General features: G+C 46.2%; 2 protein-coding genes across 16 annotated transcripts in view; one reads left to right on the top strand and one right to left on the bottom strand.

Annotated features, from left to right (window-relative positions):
• The window catches only part of LRRC74A (leucine rich repeat containing 74A), a 43096-nt gene extending 39902 nt beyond the window's left edge, over nt 1–3194 (bottom strand). Inside the window, exon 1 of the mRNA XM_077941550.1 lies at nt 1666–3194. Within this exon, the coding sequence (XP_077797676.1) occupies nt 1666–1813 (148 nt within the window). The 5' untranslated portion in view covers nt 1814–3194. The remainder of the gene's footprint in view (nt 1–1665) is intronic.
• ANGEL1 (angel homolog 1) overlaps nt 1–17840 on the top strand; it is a 75774-nt gene that overhangs the window by 33611 nt on the left and 24323 nt on the right. For 4 of the 15 annotated variants that reach the window (XM_028851711.2, XM_015144224.3, XM_077941548.1 and 1 more), the window contains one exon: nt 14612–14726. In XM_028851711.2, the coding sequence (XP_028707544.2) occupies nt 14624–14726 (103 nt within the window). In that variant the 5' untranslated portion in view covers nt 14612–14623. Of the gene's footprint in view, nt 1–617; nt 1679–4309; nt 4499–11461; nt 11599–14611; nt 14727–16094; nt 16297–17840 lie in introns of those variants that run through there. The other 11 variants (XR_013396470.1, XR_013396469.1, XM_077941543.1 and 8 more) reach the window with 9 other exon arrangements.

Raw genomic sequence — 17840 nt, 5'->3', positions numbered from 1 at the left:
GTATTTTGGGGTGGATAATTCTGTTCTGAGGGCTGTCCTGTACATAGTAGGGTGTTTAGTAGGATCCCTGGCATGGAACCACAAGATGCCAGTAGCAACCGCCTACCCCCTAGTTTGCCCAATGTCCCCTTGGTGCAAAATTGCTTCCAGGTGGGAACCACTGTTGTGGAGAAAAACAGCTCATGGCATGTGAGCAAACCAGGCTCGTCTCCCCCTCTTCTCTAGACTCACAGCCAGCACTGCTCCCAGCTGGCCCATTTCCCGTGCCTTCCCTGCTCATTCCCAGTGTCTCAGCAACCACAGCAGGGGCACCAGGAGCCAGGGCTGCTGAGCCCCGAGTTTCCCTTCAGGACAGAGTTTTTGGTGCCAAATTCAGCCATTAGAGGTTCCTGTTGGCCAAAGCAGGGAAGGTAACCCCCAGTTTTGTCCCTGGGACTAATTCTGCTGGGTTTGATGCTGACCCTTTCTAGCTGTGTTCCCTATTGTTATGTTTTATGGGCAGCTAGAGACAGTGTTAGCACTTGCTGCAGTCAGGGGAAGAGGTAGGGGGAATGAAATAGAAACAGGACCCTTTGGCCAAACATCCAGTGTTGTCCTTTGCTACCTTCTCCAACCAGGTGAATGAAGTTGGGTGTTGGAAGCTACGTTAGCAACAGACTTGAAGTGGACAAGAAGCCAGAAAAAGAGCAACAAGCTGCCTGGGGGACAGTGGGGAGGAGGTCTGCATGGAAGGGTGAAGATGTATGTTGACCATGGTGGAGAGGATTATAAACGGACTTGATGCAGATGAACTTCACAGTTTAATTTGGCAGAATTGGCCTTCCTCCATCTCTGCTGCCTGTGAATCACTGCCCAGCAGCCAGCTGCAAGGCCACAGGAGAGAAAGGGTGACTGGACTAGCCTTGGCCTGGGAAGTTTGAGGCTGGCCCTGTCAGATGGAACCAGTGTCATTCTCCCCTTGCTTAACAAGTGTTCTCTTTTGATGCTTCCCTTCTTGGGGAAACTGGGAGGAGAGAGGGTGGAGGTGTTGTTTGCATTAACAGAGTCTTTGTTTCAGCTCAGCCGGTCCCCATACCCAGGCATGCTTAGATTTATCAAGAAAAGTAGGGGAAACCAGAGCTCTAAGGTGAGTATGGGAAAGTCACTGGGATGCAAGATAGGCCACAGAGACACTCCAGGGGCCTGGGATATGGAATACAGAAGGCAGGACCATCAGAGTGAGTCAAACACGGGATCAGCCAATATGCTGGGCAAACTCCCATTGTCCCTGGGCAATGCCTATGATCTCTTTAAGGCCCAGTTCTTCTTCTGTTAAAAGTGGGCAATGATGTCTACCTTCTAGGACTATTGCAAAGATTGCATAGGATGCCCATGTGGAAATATTTAGATCAGAAAACCCTGTTTGTGTATTGATTCAGTTTTTAACAAGCTGACGTGAGGGTACTGCTCCTGACGCAGGTGAAAAGCGTGGGAAGCTGAAGCTGCTGTCCCCGGGCAGCCTGGAGGAGGACTCCAGGCAAAATCGAGCACAGGCCTTTCTGCCACATTTCCTCTACAGGCCGTCCGCAGGGCAGACTCTGGAGTGAGATGACAGCTCCTGGAAACCAGATTTCTCCAGCTTCTGAGGAGAAGCTGCCCTGACCGCCCCCAAATGCCCATGCTCACCTTCAATCTCCAGGTCTGTTTCCGAATTCTCCCGGGCTGGTTTCACTTTTTCTACAGTTGGCGGGGGTTCGGCCTCACAGTAGAGCGTTTTATCGCTGCTCTGTGGTACTAGCTCAGTTTCAGTCTCATCTGGAAGAAAAAAACTCATCTCCTTGATGCCAGGAATAAAACCTGCTGGCCTCTCCAGTAAAGCCTGCCGCTACCACCCCTCTGTCTCTGCTCCCTTCCTCTGAGCCCCAGGTCCTCAAGGTGCCAAGCCCTGCCAGGGCAAGTCCGCTCTACAAACCTGCCTTCCCCATTAGCGCTGCCTCTGACTGCTGGGTCCATGGGGGCTTGTGAAACCAACTCCCTTCTGCTCCCTGGAGACTGGCTGCTCCTGCCCGCTTCCCTGTCTGAGGCCTGCCTTGGAGATCAGCTCCTTGCTCACACTTTCCCCTTCTTATGTGTTTGGGTGGGTTTTGAGGTGTGCTGGCACTCTTTCGGGTGAAAGGTTGGGTCCCGATACATAGGCTTCCTTATTGTCAGGCACAAATGGTGCCAGGGAGTATAAGGGGCAGTGCGGGCCAGCGCAGGTGGCAACTTAGGTCAAATAGAAAATAAAATGGACCAGGAGCAGTTCCAGAGAGCAAGAGAAGGAAGGGTGACTGGGTTAGCTTTGGCCTGGGAAGTTTGAGGCTGGCCCTGTCAGATGGAACCAGTGTCATTCTCCCCTTGCTTCACAAGTGATCCTTTTGATGCTTCCCTTCTTGGGGAAACTGGGAGGACAGAGGGTGAAGGTGTTGTTTGCATTAACAGAGTCTTTGTTTCAACTCAGCCAGTCCCGATACCCAGGCATGGGTAAGAATTTGACTTACCTTCTCTTCCTTCCAATCTAACATTGATTTGTGATCAGGAAAGGAGGGGCTTGAAAATCTCCCTTGGGTTGAAATGAATTACTATGATTAATTCATAGTGATGAATTAATCATATTACTGGGAACAGAGCTTCCCTCACACCAGTCCGCTACACTTGCTAGATGTGGTTTTACCACCTCTGGGCCATTGACCTGGGATCAGCCATAGGCTTGTGGAAGCCACACATAAAATCCAGAGCTCAATTCTCAGGCATCAGCAGGACTCAGTAGTTTCAAGAAGCCACACTATGCCTCTGAATGACGTGTCAGAATTTAGCCAACCCACTCATTGGGTAGGCTGAGCGTTTGTGGCAGGGGTCGCAAGTTTTGACCACCCAGATTCTAGGATGGTGGGGTTCCTAATGAGTCCATGTTCTTTCTTAATCCTTGTCCATAGACCCAGGTTCCAACATTTATCTCCCAGCCTGTCTGGGATACACAGTGCAGGTAGCAGTAGCCTGGTAGTTAGAAGACAGACAGCAGCTTGGCTGCCAAACTGCTGAGTGCCTTAGAAAAGTGATGAATTTCTAAGTCTTAATTTCCTTGTCAAACAATTTAGAATTCCATACAACCAGTAGGATGCTGGTAAATATTTAACAATTGATTCTCCAGGAAAAAAAAAAAAAACACCAAAAATATCCTGATTTATAGTGTTAGCCAATTCATGTGGTGTAAATATTCCCAATGTGGCTGATTTCAAACTATAAATATGGTATCAACCAGCCCACACAATACAAATTAAAGCTGGCTGGAGCCAGTATGACATAATTCTAGCATAGCACTGTAGCCAACTCTTCCTGTTTGCCAAGCCCTGAACCCAAGTCAGTATAACACATCATCCCACTTCTAGAGGGTCCCAGGTGAGGAAAGAAGTGGGCTTCAGGGTCCTGTGATCACTAGGTGTTGTACTGAGGCAGCGGGGATGGGCCTGAGTGGTGAGAGATGGGATGCCCTTTCACCTTCTGTCTCAGGCTGAAGAGGCTTGTCATTGTCCATGGTGCCAGGACCCTCTTGAGGGCAGCTGCCAACTTCTTGCCACCTCTTGACTGCTTCCCTAAGAAGCACACCTGTCCATTCGCCTCTGTCTCAAACTTTGTGAACTTCTCTCATGAGGGGGCATCCCAGGGGAGCCTGCAGTTATCCTTCCCTCCCAGCAAGCCCTGGGAAGAGTGGGCTTTGATGGAAATTGGATGTGCATGAATTTGACCCCAACTCTGTCTGGGAGAGGTAGCTACTTCTCCAGCTCATCCGGGAGAGTGGGACTGCTCTATTGCTGGGACCCCTGTCAAAAGGATGCCCACCCCCCTGTGACTTTGTGACTCAGGAGCCACTTTCATTTCATCTTCAACATTCCGTGACCTCATGCAGTCATTGTGATTCACATGGTGGACCTGGCAACAGCAGGCCTCCCGCCTTCTGGCAGGCACCTGTTCTCATATGTCCACTGGGGCCAAGCCCAGGCTTGGCTGTGAGTGCTCAGGTGCTGTGCGGAGGGCCTCTCAGTGGTGTTGTATTTCCCTCTGAGTCAGGACCCAACCCAAGCCCCTTAATTAGGGGACTGTGAAGAGCCGCCATCATGTTCTTCTCGCAAGAGAGCTGTGCTTCAGGTAGGAAGTATTTCAGTGGTGGGTGAAGTCGGTTTCCTTCTGCCCAGCTCTTCTTCCTTTTTTCTTTTTCCCATGGGAGAGCATCTCAACCTCGGAGCTGAAGATCAAAAGCAAAGCACAATGAACATATGTCCTATCACTATAGTTTGTTGCAGCCAAAGCATTGTTAAATCCAAACTACGGGGCTGCCTACGTTGAGACTGTTCAACCAGCATTCCCACACTCGGCCATTCTCACGTGTGTTGGAGTTGAAGTCCAGTTGCAGTTTGGTGTCAGGAGAATCTGGAGGCGCATTTGTTCTTTCTTGATAAGTTTTCAGGACATCAACGGTCAGGTCAGTGACTGGAGGGCTTGAGGATGTGAAAATTCCTTTTTCTTTCCTTTTTTTTTTTTTTTTTGTTGCTACTCAGAATGCGGAAGATCTAGAAATTTGTGCAAGGAAAACATGATTAGAACCGTGGATCAAAATAAATATGTATGCCTGAGATGTTACTTATTCCTTCGAGCATTCACGCTGAGAAATACTTATTGAGTCTCTATTATGCACAGGCGCTAAAATAGGCACGACTATGGGGAAGGGATGCAGACATGATGAAGACAGGACCCTTTTAAGGCATGTGCAATGCATGATAGAAATTGACAAGGCCACACCAGGGTGAGGGTCCTGGGCAAATACTTTTGGCAGAGTTCTTGCTCATATAAACAATTTGAGTCACCCTAAGTCAGCATGTCAGCACCATTCTGGTGGCCCAATCTCATGTGGTCCTTCTAAAGAAATACCACACAGGCCAGGGGGATGATCAGTTCCTAGGATGATCAGGTAGACATGAGTCCACCAGTGATCCTCAGGGCATCTGGCTGACCCACACTATTGCAGAGGATAAGGAAGCATTAACTGGGAGAAAGAGGGATCAGAGGGCATGTGTGTCCTGGTCTAGGGTTCTCGGTGCTCTACTTGGAGGGCACCATCTCGTCTCAGGTACTGAAGGGTGAGTGAGAAAATCTAGAGGTAGGTGCTCCAACTAAGCCACTGGACAGAGGCGCCATCAGCCTGGGTCTAACAGCAGCAGGGAAACTGAGAAGGGTCTTTGGGGAAATGTGCTGGGAGTTCAGGGAGGGTGAGCCTTCTTCACATTGGGGAGCTTTCTTGGGCTCTGGACAAGTAGAGTCTGGGGAAAAGGCATTTCCAGGAGGTCAGGATGAAGGAAGGCAGCAGATCTCCAGGTAGGAGTGCAGGCTGTGAAGAGGAGTAGCGGAACGGGAGGCCACCAGGGCCAGAGCAGCTTCAGGGAGAGATCCGAATGCAATTAAAAGGCAATAGGGAGACATTGAAGAGTTTTGAACAGGAGAGTGACATCATCAGAGATTTTCTTTAGAATGGTTGACAGCAATATTCTTTGCATAATAGTTATTTCTGGAAAAAATAAAAACATTTAAGGACCATAATTTTAAAAAATGTGTATCTTTTAAAAACCCTGAAATGTAATACCTGTAACTTCTTTTTATAACTTATTATTTTTCAAAATTTCTGTGATTATTGTTATTTTTTCTCAAAATTTCTGTATTATTAAAGGGGTTTCTTTTTTTTTTAGATGGTATCTTGCTCTGTCGCCCAGGCTGGAATGCAGTGGAGTGATCTCAGCTCACTGCAACCTCCACCCCCTGGTTCAAGCGATTCTCCTGCCTCAGCCTCCCCAGTAGCTGGGACTACAGGCATGAGCCACCACATCCAGTTAATTTTGTATTTTTAGTAGAGATGGGAGTTTCACCATGTTGGCCAGGCTGGTCTCAAACTCCTGACCACAAATGATCCACCCACCTCGGCCACCCAAAATGTTGGGATTATAGGCGTGAGCCACTGCGCCGACCAAGGGTATCTTTTTTTTTTTTTTTTTTTTTTTGAGATGGAGTCGTGCTCTGTCTATTGCCCGTGCTGGAGTGCAGTGGCATGATCTCGGCTCACTGCAACCTCCGCCTCCTGGGTTCAAGCAATTCTCCTGCCTCAGCCTCCCAAGTAGCTGGATTTATAGGTGCGCACCACCATGCCTGGCTAATTTTTCATATTTTTAGTAGAGACAGGGTTTCACCATATTGGCCAGGCTGGTCTCAAACTCTTAACCTCAAGTGATCCGCCAGCCTCGATCTTCCAAAGTGCTAGGATTACAGGCATGAGCCACCATGCCCAGCCACACTAAAAAAAAAAAAATTTTTTTTTGAGACGGACTTTTGCTTTGTTGCCCATGCAGGAGTGCAATGGCATCATCTTGGCTCACTGCAACCTCTGCCTCCCGGGTTCAAATGATTCTCCTGCCTCAGCCTCCTGAGTAGCTGGGATTACAGGCATGTGCCACCATATCCGGCTAATTTTGTATTTTTAGCAGAGTTGGGGTTTCTCCATGTTGGTCAGGCTGGTCTTGAATTCCCGACCTCAGGTGATATGCCCGCCTCGGCCTCCCAAAATGCTGGGGTTATAGGTGTGAGCCACCATGCCCGGCTCCAGTCACATTTTTTAAATTAATCTTTTTATTTTGAAATAATTTTAGATAACTGAATTACAAACATAACAGAGAGGTCCCATTTATTCTTCACTCAGCTTCACTTTATGTTAACATCTATATAACCATAAAAAATGATCAAAACTAAGTTAATATCAGTACAATGCTATTAATTAAACTATAGACTATATTTGTATTTTACTAGTTTTCTCATTAATGTCCTCTTTTGGTGCCAGGAAGCCATATTACATTCGTTATTGTGGCTCTGTTGATCTCCTCCAAACTGTGACATTTCCTTAGTCTTTCTTTTGTCTTTCATGACCTTGACACTTTCAAGGAGTACTGGTCAGATATTTAGAATGTCCCCAGTTTTGGTCTGGCTGATGTTTTTGTCATGGTTATTGGGAAGGGTGCCACATAGTTGATGTACCCTTCTTGGTGTGTGTCAGCAGTACATGATGTCAAGATGTATTATATTGATCACTTGGTCAAGGAGGTATCTGCCAGCTTTTGCTACAGTAAAGTTGCTATTTTTCCTTTTATACAGAATACAGACTTAGATACTTTAAGACTCTGCAAATGTCCTCTTTCTGCTCAAATTTTTGCCCACTAATATTAGCATCTATCAATGGATCATGCCTCAATAATAACTATGGTGTTCTCCTGGTGATTTTCTGTATTCGCAATCCTTCTACATTTATCGACTGGAGTTTTTCTACAGGAGTTGCCCCTCTCTACCACTTGTTTATTCAGTTGTTTGTATCTATAGGGACTCAGGTTTATTTTATTCCTTGGGTTACAATACAATACTATCATTTATTTTACTGTTCAATTTCCAACTTTGGCCATTGGGAGTTCATTCAGGTGGGTTCCTGTGCCCTCCTTTTTTTGAGCACTTCCTTACTCCTCCTCCTTTTTTTGACATCCTCCTCCCCCTTTTTTTTTAGCACTTCCTTACTCTCTGGAGTCACAGAAATTACTTTTCTGGGCAAGCGCAGTGGTGCATGCCTGTAATCCCAGCACTTTGGGAGGCTGAGGCGGGAGGATCACCTGAAGTCAGGAGTTCGAGACCAGCCTGGCCAACATGGTGAAACCCTATCTTAGCTAGGTGTGGTGGCTTGCGCCTGTAGTCCCAGCTACTCAGGAGGCTGAGACACAAGAATCACTTGAACCCGGGAGGCGAAGGTTGTAATGAGCAGAGATCTCTCCACTGCACTCCAGCCTGGGCGAGAGTGAGACTCTGTCTCAAAAACAAAAAAAACAAAAAAACAACAAAAAAAACAGAAGAAATTATTTTTCCAAGGAGAATTGTATTTGGAAACCTAGGTCTGGGAGGTTGTGCACTCATCACTATGTGGGTATCACTACTTCTGGACTTTTTGGTGAACAGAGCTAGGAAATATATGTGTGTGTATGTAAACTAACCAACCCATAACACACATTTATATTTATTTCCATACCAGTCCATCTATATATGTACACTGAACAAAAACCATGAGTCTATACTTATGCCTCGATCCCCAGTCCAGCACTATGTGACTCATTCATGCCGTCTCCTTTTTCGTATTTGTCATTTCTTTCTCCTGGCCATAAACCTGCCTCTTGTTTTCTACCATATATCTGCTTATGTGTTCATCTCTAATATATATACATAATTAGTTTCAGAATTGCTAAGCCATAGTCCTAGAAACAAATTTACTAACTAGAGCATGGTGTCTGTTAGTATATAAGGTTGTGGTTGCTTACCCTTATGGTATCCAGTCAAAATACATTTTTCCCCAGTTACTTAGGTCAACTCTTTCTTCTCACCCCCTTCAGTGGATTATTTAATTCACGTATAATACAGTTAGATTCATTTGTCAGAGTCTGCATTTCATCTTTCCTCACACATCCTGGTTGATTTTATTATGGCTGATATATGGCAGAATTCATTCTTTGTGGTATACAGTTCTATATGTTTTGACAAATCCAGGAAGTCATATATCCACCACCATAGTCCCATTCAAAAGAGTTCCATCACCCTCAACAGCCCCTCATGCTGCCTCTTTTACCCCTCGTCCCTTCCTATTTCCTGGCAACCACTCTTCTCTTTTCTATCCTAATAGTTTTGCCTTTTCTAAGTTACATTAATGAAACCATACAATGTGTTGTTTTTTGAACTAGCTTCTTTCATTTAACAAAATGCATTTAAGAGTCATCCACGTTGCTGCAGAGTTCTTTTTTATGGTAGAGTAATAGTCTGTTACAGAGATGTACCACATTTTGCTTATGCATTCACCTGCTGAAAGACACCTTCTTATTTTCCTCTTTTTTGGTGATTATGAATAAAATGGCTATAAACATTCATGTGCGGGTGTTTGTGTGAACATGAGCTTTTTTCTGTCTTGAGTTCTCCTGCCTCAGCCTCCTGAGTAGCTGGGATTACAGGCATGCGCCACCACGCCTGGCTAATTTTTGTATTTTTATTAGAGTCAGGGTTTCACCATTTTGGCCAGGCTGGTCTTGAACCCCTGACCTCAGGTGATCCACCTGCCTCAACCTCCCAAAGTGCTGGGATTACAGGAGTGAACCACCGCGCCCGAATATGTATGCCCATTTTGAATTCCCACCAAGAATGTATGACAGCATCAGTTGCTCCACATCCTTGCAAATATTTACCATTTCCAGTTTTTGGTTTTGTTCTTCCATTCTAGTAAGTGTGTAGTGGTATTTCATGGTTGTTTTAATTTGCATTTCCTCAATGATTAATGATGTTGAGCATCCTTTTGTATGCTTATTTGCCATTTATATTTCTCCTTTGTCCAGATCTGTTGCTTATTTTATTTTAATTTTTATTTATTTATTTATTTATTTTGAGATGGAGTTTCGCTCTTGTTGCCCAGGCTGGAGTGCAATGGCGTGATCTTGGCTCACCGCAACCTCCGCCTCCCAGGTTCAAGTGATTCTCCTGCCTCAGCCTCCTGAGTAGCTGGGATTACAGGCATGCACCACCCCGCCTGGCTAATTTTGTATTTTTAGTAGAGATGGGGGTTTCTCTACTAAATCAGCCTTGATCAGGCTGATCTCGAACTCCCGACCTCAGGTGATCTGCCCGCCTCGGCGTCCTAAAGTGCTGGGATTACTGGCGTGAGCCACTGCGCCCGGCCCTTTTGTTCATTTTAAGTTGAGTTATTTATTTTCTTATTGCTGAGTTTGGCAAATTCTTGATATATTCTGGAAATAAGTCTTTTGTCAGAAATGTGATTTGCAAATATTTTCTCTCAGTCTGTGGCTTGTCTTCTCATTCTCTTAACAATGTCTTTCACAGAGCAAAAGTTCTAATTTTAATAAAGCCAAATTTTGTCAAAATTATACAAATATTAGTTTTTTTTCTATTATGGATCACATTTTTGGTGTCATATCTAAAAATTATTTGCCTAACCCACGGTCATGCGGATTTTCTCCTGTTTTGTTCTAGAAGTTTTATAGTTTTGGCTTTTGCATTTAGGTTTATGATCCATTTAATTTTTTTTATTGCAATGAAATATGCATGATAAAATTTGCCATTTAACCATTAAATTTAACATTTTAAAGTGTACAATTCAGTGAGATTAAGTATATGCACAATGTTGTGCAACCATCGCCACCATTTATTTCCAGAACTTTTGCTGTGACCCATTTTGAGTTAGTTTTTGTATAAGTTGTGAAGTTATAGGTTGAGATTCATTTGTTTCACATGTGGACGTTCAATTGTTCCATCGCCATTTATTGAAAGACTATTCTTTTGCCATTTAATTGTCTTTTCACCATTGTTGAAAATCAGCTGAATTTGTATCTTTTCAATTTTGTTGTGGGACTAGTATTTCAGAAACCACATAACCAGCATGTGCTGTACCCTCTGATTAAACTGTTGTGCTTTTGAACTACTGGTTTGTGAGGTAAGCCTTCATGGTACTGAGAGGTGGGTCTGAAAGCACTTAGGGGTGGGAGGTGAATTGACTGTACAGTTAATCCAAGGAGCTTGGCTTACATTTTGAGGACAGTGGGAGTTTGCAGTAAAAGGTTTTAGGCAGCAGTGATCTGATATGATTCACACAGTGAAAGATTGCTCTGGCTGCAGTGTGGAAAATGGATCCAGGCAGAGGAGAATCAACACTAGTCAGGAATGGCTGGAGGAAGTGGATCCACTGAATAAATACAAAGAAGGTCAAACCACTTGGATTTGGGAATCAATCAGATATAAAAGAGAAAGAGGAGAAGAAAAAAGCGGGGGCCAGGATAGCTCAGTACATGGTTGTGCCACTCCTAAGGGAGAGAACAAAGGAGCTGGGGCAGGAGTCTTTTGGAGCATGGTGGTGGGGAGGTGATGAGTACAGCTCTGCCTGGGTTGAGTCTTTGAGTTGCCACTGGGGTGTCCTTTGGGAGAGGTCCACAGGCAAAAAGATTTATGGGTCTGTGGCCCCGAAAAAGGATTTGGGTTAAAAATGTAGATGTGTGAGTTTTCAGCATATAGATGGTATTTGAAGCCATTGGAGTGGTGAGACTTTCTCAAGAAGGGACAGTGGAGTAAGAGGAGGGAAGAGGCCAAAGGAGAAATCCTAGGAACATTATCAGGAAAAGGATGGTGGTGAGAGGAACAGAAGTGAAGGACACAAGGATAGGACATCCACCAAGACAAGCGGAAAACAAGAATGTCACAGAAACCGAGGGAAGAGAATCTTACAAGAAGGGGGAAGTTATGCAAAATTACAGAATATTCAAGAAATAATAATGCCTACGGCGTGTTCTTTCTGCAGGACCCTACTATCCTCAACAAGGAAAGCATCAGGAACAGTGAGGAGGGAGTTTTGGTGGCGTGATGGTGGTGGAAGCTATATCATAGTGGAATGAGCATGAATAAGAGTGAGGAATTGTAGACAGCAGCTGCAGACAACTCTTGCAAGAAGATTGGCTGTGAGAGGTGGGAACGCAGGGGCTAGCTGGAGGGGACCTGGCACTGAAGAAGGGCTTCTTGACAGGAGTGATTTGAGCATGTCTTAAATGTTGATGAGAAGGGGTCAGTGAAGGAAAGGAGAGGGGTAGTAGAAGGAGCATCATCTCAGAGGAGGCAGGCAGGAGGGGGTCCGGAGCATGGTGGAAGTTCCAACTGCTGTGTTGGGAGAAGAGGAAAAGGTAGTTAGAGATGCTGGTCAATGCATTGTTGTAGCAACAGGGATTAGAGAATTTACACTTGGTGGCTCTATTTTTTCTCTAAAGTTGATGGGGAGATAATCTCCTGAGAGCAAGAAGGGAGGCAATAGGGCAGCAAGTTTGAAAAGAATGATCATTGTAAGAATGGGAGAGAAAGCTAATTAAAGAGCATAGAATTGCTGGGGAGGGTTGAGGGCAGAAGAGAGGTTGGAGACTAGCACATTAATGGCCTCAGTCTATGGAGTTGGTAATTTTATTCATCGGTGCTCAGCAGCCCAGATGTAAGAGCCAAGAAGAATAGTTTCACTGACCTACGCAGATATAATCCAAGAACAATGGTCAGGAGAGTTGATGATATTGGGGACAGTGATTTAAAAGAGGGGTCATGGGAATTCCATGTTGGATAGAGAAAGAAATGATGACTGAGAGAAAGCTTGAGAAGGACAGAATAGAGAAATCAAGGGTTTGATGGAGTTAAAAGATGAAGTAGAAGTGGGAGAGGCAGAAAGCCATGAGAAAGCCATGCCCTCAGAGTGGGTGTGTGAATTTATGATTTCAGAGGGGAAACAGTGCCCAGTGATGACATATCCAAGGTGCAGCCAGGGAAGGGAGTGTCTGAAGTACATGGAAATGAAGGTCATTGAGGAATCATGGCAATGAGCTTCCAGGGGTTAGGATGACTCATCCACACTGGTGACAGGAGGACTAGAGGTAGGGAAGAAGACAGTGAGTCCAGGGCTGAAGTTTCAAGGAATCAGGGAGTGGGCAGGAGGTCAAGGAAAGTCAAGGTTGAGGTTGGGGTAAACATTGATGAGTGCCTGATAAATCTCTAATGAACACATGGATGCATGAATCAGTGAATAAGTGAGCAAATTAGTCCAGTAATTCAGACTAATCTGGCGTACATTCTGGGAATATCTAGCCATAAATCTTGAGATTCCCAAAGAAAACACTAGGCTCAGAGAAGGCAGATCACTAGGAGTATAGAGGCCTTGGGTTATCATAAGAGTTGAAGATGAGCAAATCTTTTCAGCCTATCCTATCTGAGAAGCTGTTTGTGCTCTCTAGACCAGCCCATGTTCAATACAGTAGCCATAAGGTCCTTGCAGTATTCAGGACCTGAAATAAGGCTAGTCCAAATTCAGATGTGATGTCCAAGTAAAACACACACTGGATTTTGAAGACTTAGTACAAAAAAAGAACATAAAATATCTCATCTTGAACTATTGATTACAAGTTAAAATACAAAATTTTTGGATCTATGGGGTAAAATAAAATATTATTAAATTAATTTCACTTGCTTTATCAATTGATTTATTTTTACTTTTTACACGAGGCTACTAGAAAATTCTAAATTACATGTGTGGTTCACAATATATTTCTTTTGGGCAGCCCTGTTCCAGGCATTGGTCAGTAGCCTCTGTGATCCTGAAGAAAGCACTATGCTGCCCCAATATTTGCACATGTTCAATCAATAAGTTAATAAATGTAGCCACTCTGTTGGAATTCCACATATATTTGTTGTCATAAGTAAAATTTTAGCCCTCAAGGGCTTAAATTTCTTATACACTGGAACGGTCCCTTTAAGAGAGCATCTTAAGTCTCTCAAAGTATTGCAAAACCTCCCACTTGCTCCATTAGATAGGTTCTGCACCCTGGAAACCATGGCAGTGATGGATGCAGGTGCTCACATTTGTCTTCATTGTTAGCACAGTTGGAATGAATTGAGGGAATTGTCTCTCTTCTTGGGATATTTCTGACACAATGAGGTTGGAGACTGTGCAAATTGCACTTGTAATTTTCCTCTGACTGGGGAAGCCTAAGGCTCCACTCCTTCAGGCCCAATCTCCTTGGAACCTGTAGTTACTGGCTTGCTTAGTAATACTCATTACAGTCGGAAAGGCAGGAACCCTATTTTAGCCAGAAATTGTGGAAGAAGATCCTACGTCAGCAGCGTCCGGAGCTGTTTTTTTTGCCCAAATCCAAAAATGTAATAGTAAACTATTGACCTAGTTGACGCTGGGTCAGGCACAGTGAGGAAACTGAGGCCCCAAGAGCTTAGCAACCTGAGAGGTTCCACAGGTAAAAAGTGGCAGAGCTAGGATCTCAACGTAGGTGGTGTTGAGATCCACCACACTAACTCCAAAGTGTGTGATCTTCATATCATCCTACACCTTCCAACACAACTGATTATGGACCAGGAAACAAAAAGAGGGAAGCCTCACTTAATTGGTCTCAGAAAAAGCCTCTGAAAGAACATGGATCAGTTGGGGTGACACATTGTGCCCACGCATGTGCATTGAACAGCCCAGTTGAGACTAGATCCTTTAGCAGAGGTTCCCAAACCATGCATTGGAATAAGTGTTTAACGGTCTCATTCCAGGGCTGCTAAATCAGAACTCTGGGAGTAGAGCCTAGAAATTTGTATTTTGAAAGCATTTTCCCAGTGGAGATAAGGGAACAATTACCCTTGATTAGGATCTGATTTGGAACTTGGACTTCTGGATAACTCATGGTACAAAATGGAAGGGAGGGTACAAGGAGGGTTTTACTCAAGCCACATCAAAGGAGAGGGCCTGACCTCAGGATCGCCTTTGGTAGATCCACCATTTGTGCACTAATTTCTAAGCAGCTTCCCAACCTTCAGATTGCTGGGGCCTCTGTTTCATCTCAAACAAAGGGATGAGTGCTGTTGCCTGAAGGCAGGCAGACATTGCCACCTCTAGAACTAAGGGTAAGTAGTGGGAAGGCCACAATAACTCTCTCCTTCTTCCTCCTTTTAGCCTTTCAGTGTTATGATGTACCCAGCTGGTCCAGGATCTGGTGACTCCCCAGAAGGCTTCCCTGAACAACCAAGTCTCCAGCCACAAATTGGAAATCGCACAACTCAGACACTGGGTACTGAAACTGGGTGCATCATCCAGTCCCTCCTTCAGAGCCTGTTTGGGGCAGAAGACTGGGGGAGGGAGACTGGGGAAGAGAGACTCAAAGAGGTTGCTGGGTGGCACAGAAGTGATGGCAGAACTGGCCTTCATTTAGTGACACATGCTTTGTTCAACCAGTCAACAAAGGCTTATGTGGTGGCTAGTAGTGCTAGCGAATGCAGATTTGGCTGCTTGCAAAACCAATGAGCAAGGTCGTGGTATGGTAGAAGTAGACTGACTTTATCATAAACCAAAGCTAGCAGTGGGGAAAAACGATCCAGGCTTTTGCTTTAATGGAACTGCTTCACATTTCCAAGGAAAATGCAAGGCTTTAAGAAGTTTTGGTATGGAGGGTATGCAACGGGTGAGGCAGTGCAGGTCTTCATGACGAGTTCTGATGACTTACTTTGAGTTACTGCCCATCTGGTGAACAGGCTGGCATCATCTTGGGCTGGGCTGAGTTGTAAATTAGCTGTAGCCTTGAAGCAATCTCCTGGTGGGGGAGATTTCCACAGATGCCTATACTGTTTCAAGATTTAGTCTCTGGAACTTTTAAGCCAACATACAATTAGATATGCTAACAGTGTGTGTGTGGCGGGGGGGATGGGGTGTCGGGGGCGGGGGTTGCCTAGTGGTTAACTGAACAAAAAGAAACAAATAAAAGAATATAACAAGAATATAACCTTCAAGCTGGGTACTTGGTTACAGTAGGTGCTTGGACTGTATTAGAGATACCTCAAGGTAAGCAACAACCAGCCAGAACTGGTCCCTGGCCTTGTGGACGTTTCTCTCTTCTCTCTCTCTCTCTCTGTCTCTCTCTCCTCTCTTTGTCCTCTCTCCTTTCTTTCTTGACTCTCTTACCAATGGGACACCCTGTTTTCCTGGATTAGGGAAAAGAAGACCCATTTAGAAAGTAGGGAAGGAGACAAAATCTTACTTCCTGAAGCAAGGTAGGACTCAATTTGTGACCTAGAATCTGAGACAGGGAAGTAGAGGCAGGAAAAGAGGGAAAATGGGGGAAGAACTCGCTTCCTTTCTGGGCTGAGAAGGGCTAGAAGTCAAGGTTAAGTGGAGCCTTAGAGCAAGTCCAGCTCTTCATTTTACAGGTGAGGAAACTGAGGGGCGAAGAGGTTATAGTGTGGTCACAAGGTGGACACCTAGTTGGCAGCAGAAGTGGGAATAAACTGTGGCCTTTGAATAACACTATGAGGCCTCCAGTGAGGCACTCAATTTTAATCCGGCACGCTTGGGTGGCAGCCGGGAGCTAGGCGAGGCTAGTTGCCATGGGAACCGGTTCCTCCCACTTCCTGCGTGCGCACCCATAGACCTGCGCTCCCAATAAAGTTGTTGTTGAAGCGCGGCGGCAGGAGCGCTGGCAGCACCACGTGGGCCGGACCGGGCCGGGGGCGGGGCCGAGCTGAGGGAGGCCCTGCAGGCGGCAGTGAGGAGCGGAGGCGGGCGCGGGCGCGGGCGGCCGGCCATGATCGCTTCGTGCCTGTGTTACCTGCTGCTGCCGGCCACGCGCCTCTTCCGCGCCCTCTCAGGTACCGGCCAGGCGTACCGATAGACAGGAGCCCGGCCTGGGCCCGCCTCTGCGGGGCTCCGCGGGCCTGGGGCGGCCTGCAGTTGTCCGGGCCTCACGACTAAGGTGCCCCGGGCAGTGCCGACGTGTAGGGAGGCGTTCCTGAGCCCCTGTCCCGCGGGCCCCTCCTGACCCCACGAGGCCTGGACCTGGCCGACGACCCTCGTGGGCGGCCCCGCCTCCCGCCTGTTGTCAGATGGCGTCCGGCCACGGTTAAGGTGGAGAGGAGCTGTGGACTGGCAGGGCCCTTTCCTGGCCCTGGGGGTGCAGAGAGATCGTGGGGTCGGCCAAGTCAGCACCCCGGGGGGTCGGGAAGGGGTAGCAGCTCGGACCGAGGCGAGTGCCCAAATTCTCGGCGGGTGAGGCGGGTCGGCTCTGGGAGGTTTCGGGTCGAAGTACTAGACGCACCGGTCTTCGCCAGGTTAACTTCACACTCACCTTTCACTGCCAGCTGGCAGCTCTTGCTCCTCTCTCGCCGGTGTCTGGTTGAAAAACGGTCGCTCAGTCAGAGACACATTTAGATCTCAGCTTTGGAGCATTCCCGCCCCCAGCCCCGGCGGTTTAGAGGGAGATGTGCTGGGGTGGGGGCAATGCTCAGTCGATACCTCAGAGGGAGTGGTTATTTCGTTACTTTTTCATAATTTGTCTGCATTCTCAATTCCTGGGCTTTGAAATTACGGAGGGTTTTATGCGACCATCAGTTTCTGAGATCCCATGGAACTCTCAGACTTTTTGCCTTTAATTTATGGGACAGGACCAAGAAGTACTTAGAAATGAGGGCTCCAACTGTGTGTTTTGTGGTTTTCCTTTGTGGAACTTTACGCAATTGATACTCAATGTGTGTGTCATTGATAATATATATTTCATATAGAAATATTTTAAATTTATTTTTACTGTGTATCTGCCATTAGAATGCAAACTTCAGGAGGGCAGGGCCACGCCCATTTTGTTCGCTGTATCTCTGGTGTTAACACATTGCTTGGTGTATAGTAGGCACTCAGTGAATTCAGGAATGTCTTGTGTGTCCATACTTCTGAGGAATGGGAAACTCCACAGAAGTAATGTTTTCAGAGAACTAAGGATATTCTTTTTTTTTTTTTTTTTTTTTTTTTGAGGCGGAGTCTCGCTCTGTCGCCCAGGCTGGAGTGCAGTGGCGCGATCTCGGCTCACTGCAAGCTCCGCCTCCCGGGTTCCCGCCATTCTCCTGCCTCAGCCTCCCGAGTAGCTGGGACTACAGGCGCCGCCACCACGCCTGGCTAATTTTTTTTGTATTTTTAGTGGAGACGGGGTTTCATTGTGTTAGCCAGGATGGTCTCGATCTCCTGACCTCGTGATCCGCCCGTCTCGGCCTCCCAAAGTGCTGGGATTACAGGCTTGAGCCACCGCGCCCGGCCGGATATTCTTTTAACTTTGTTGCTGTTACTCCTGGAGCTGTTCTAATGCCCTCTATGGCAGCCTTAGTGATATAGTATGCTAGTCCAGAGGTTTCCAGACCAGTAGAGTCGT

This window comes from Macaca mulatta, chromosome 7, assembly GCF_049350105.2.
Source record: "Macaca mulatta isolate MMU2019108-1 chromosome 7, T2T-MMU8v2.0, whole genome shotgun sequence".
NCBI classification, from domain to species: domain Eukaryota; kingdom Metazoa; phylum Chordata; class Mammalia; order Primates; family Cercopithecidae; genus Macaca; species Macaca mulatta.
Note: the sequence above shows the minus strand (reverse complement) of the source record. Positions and strands in the feature narration are given on the sequence as shown.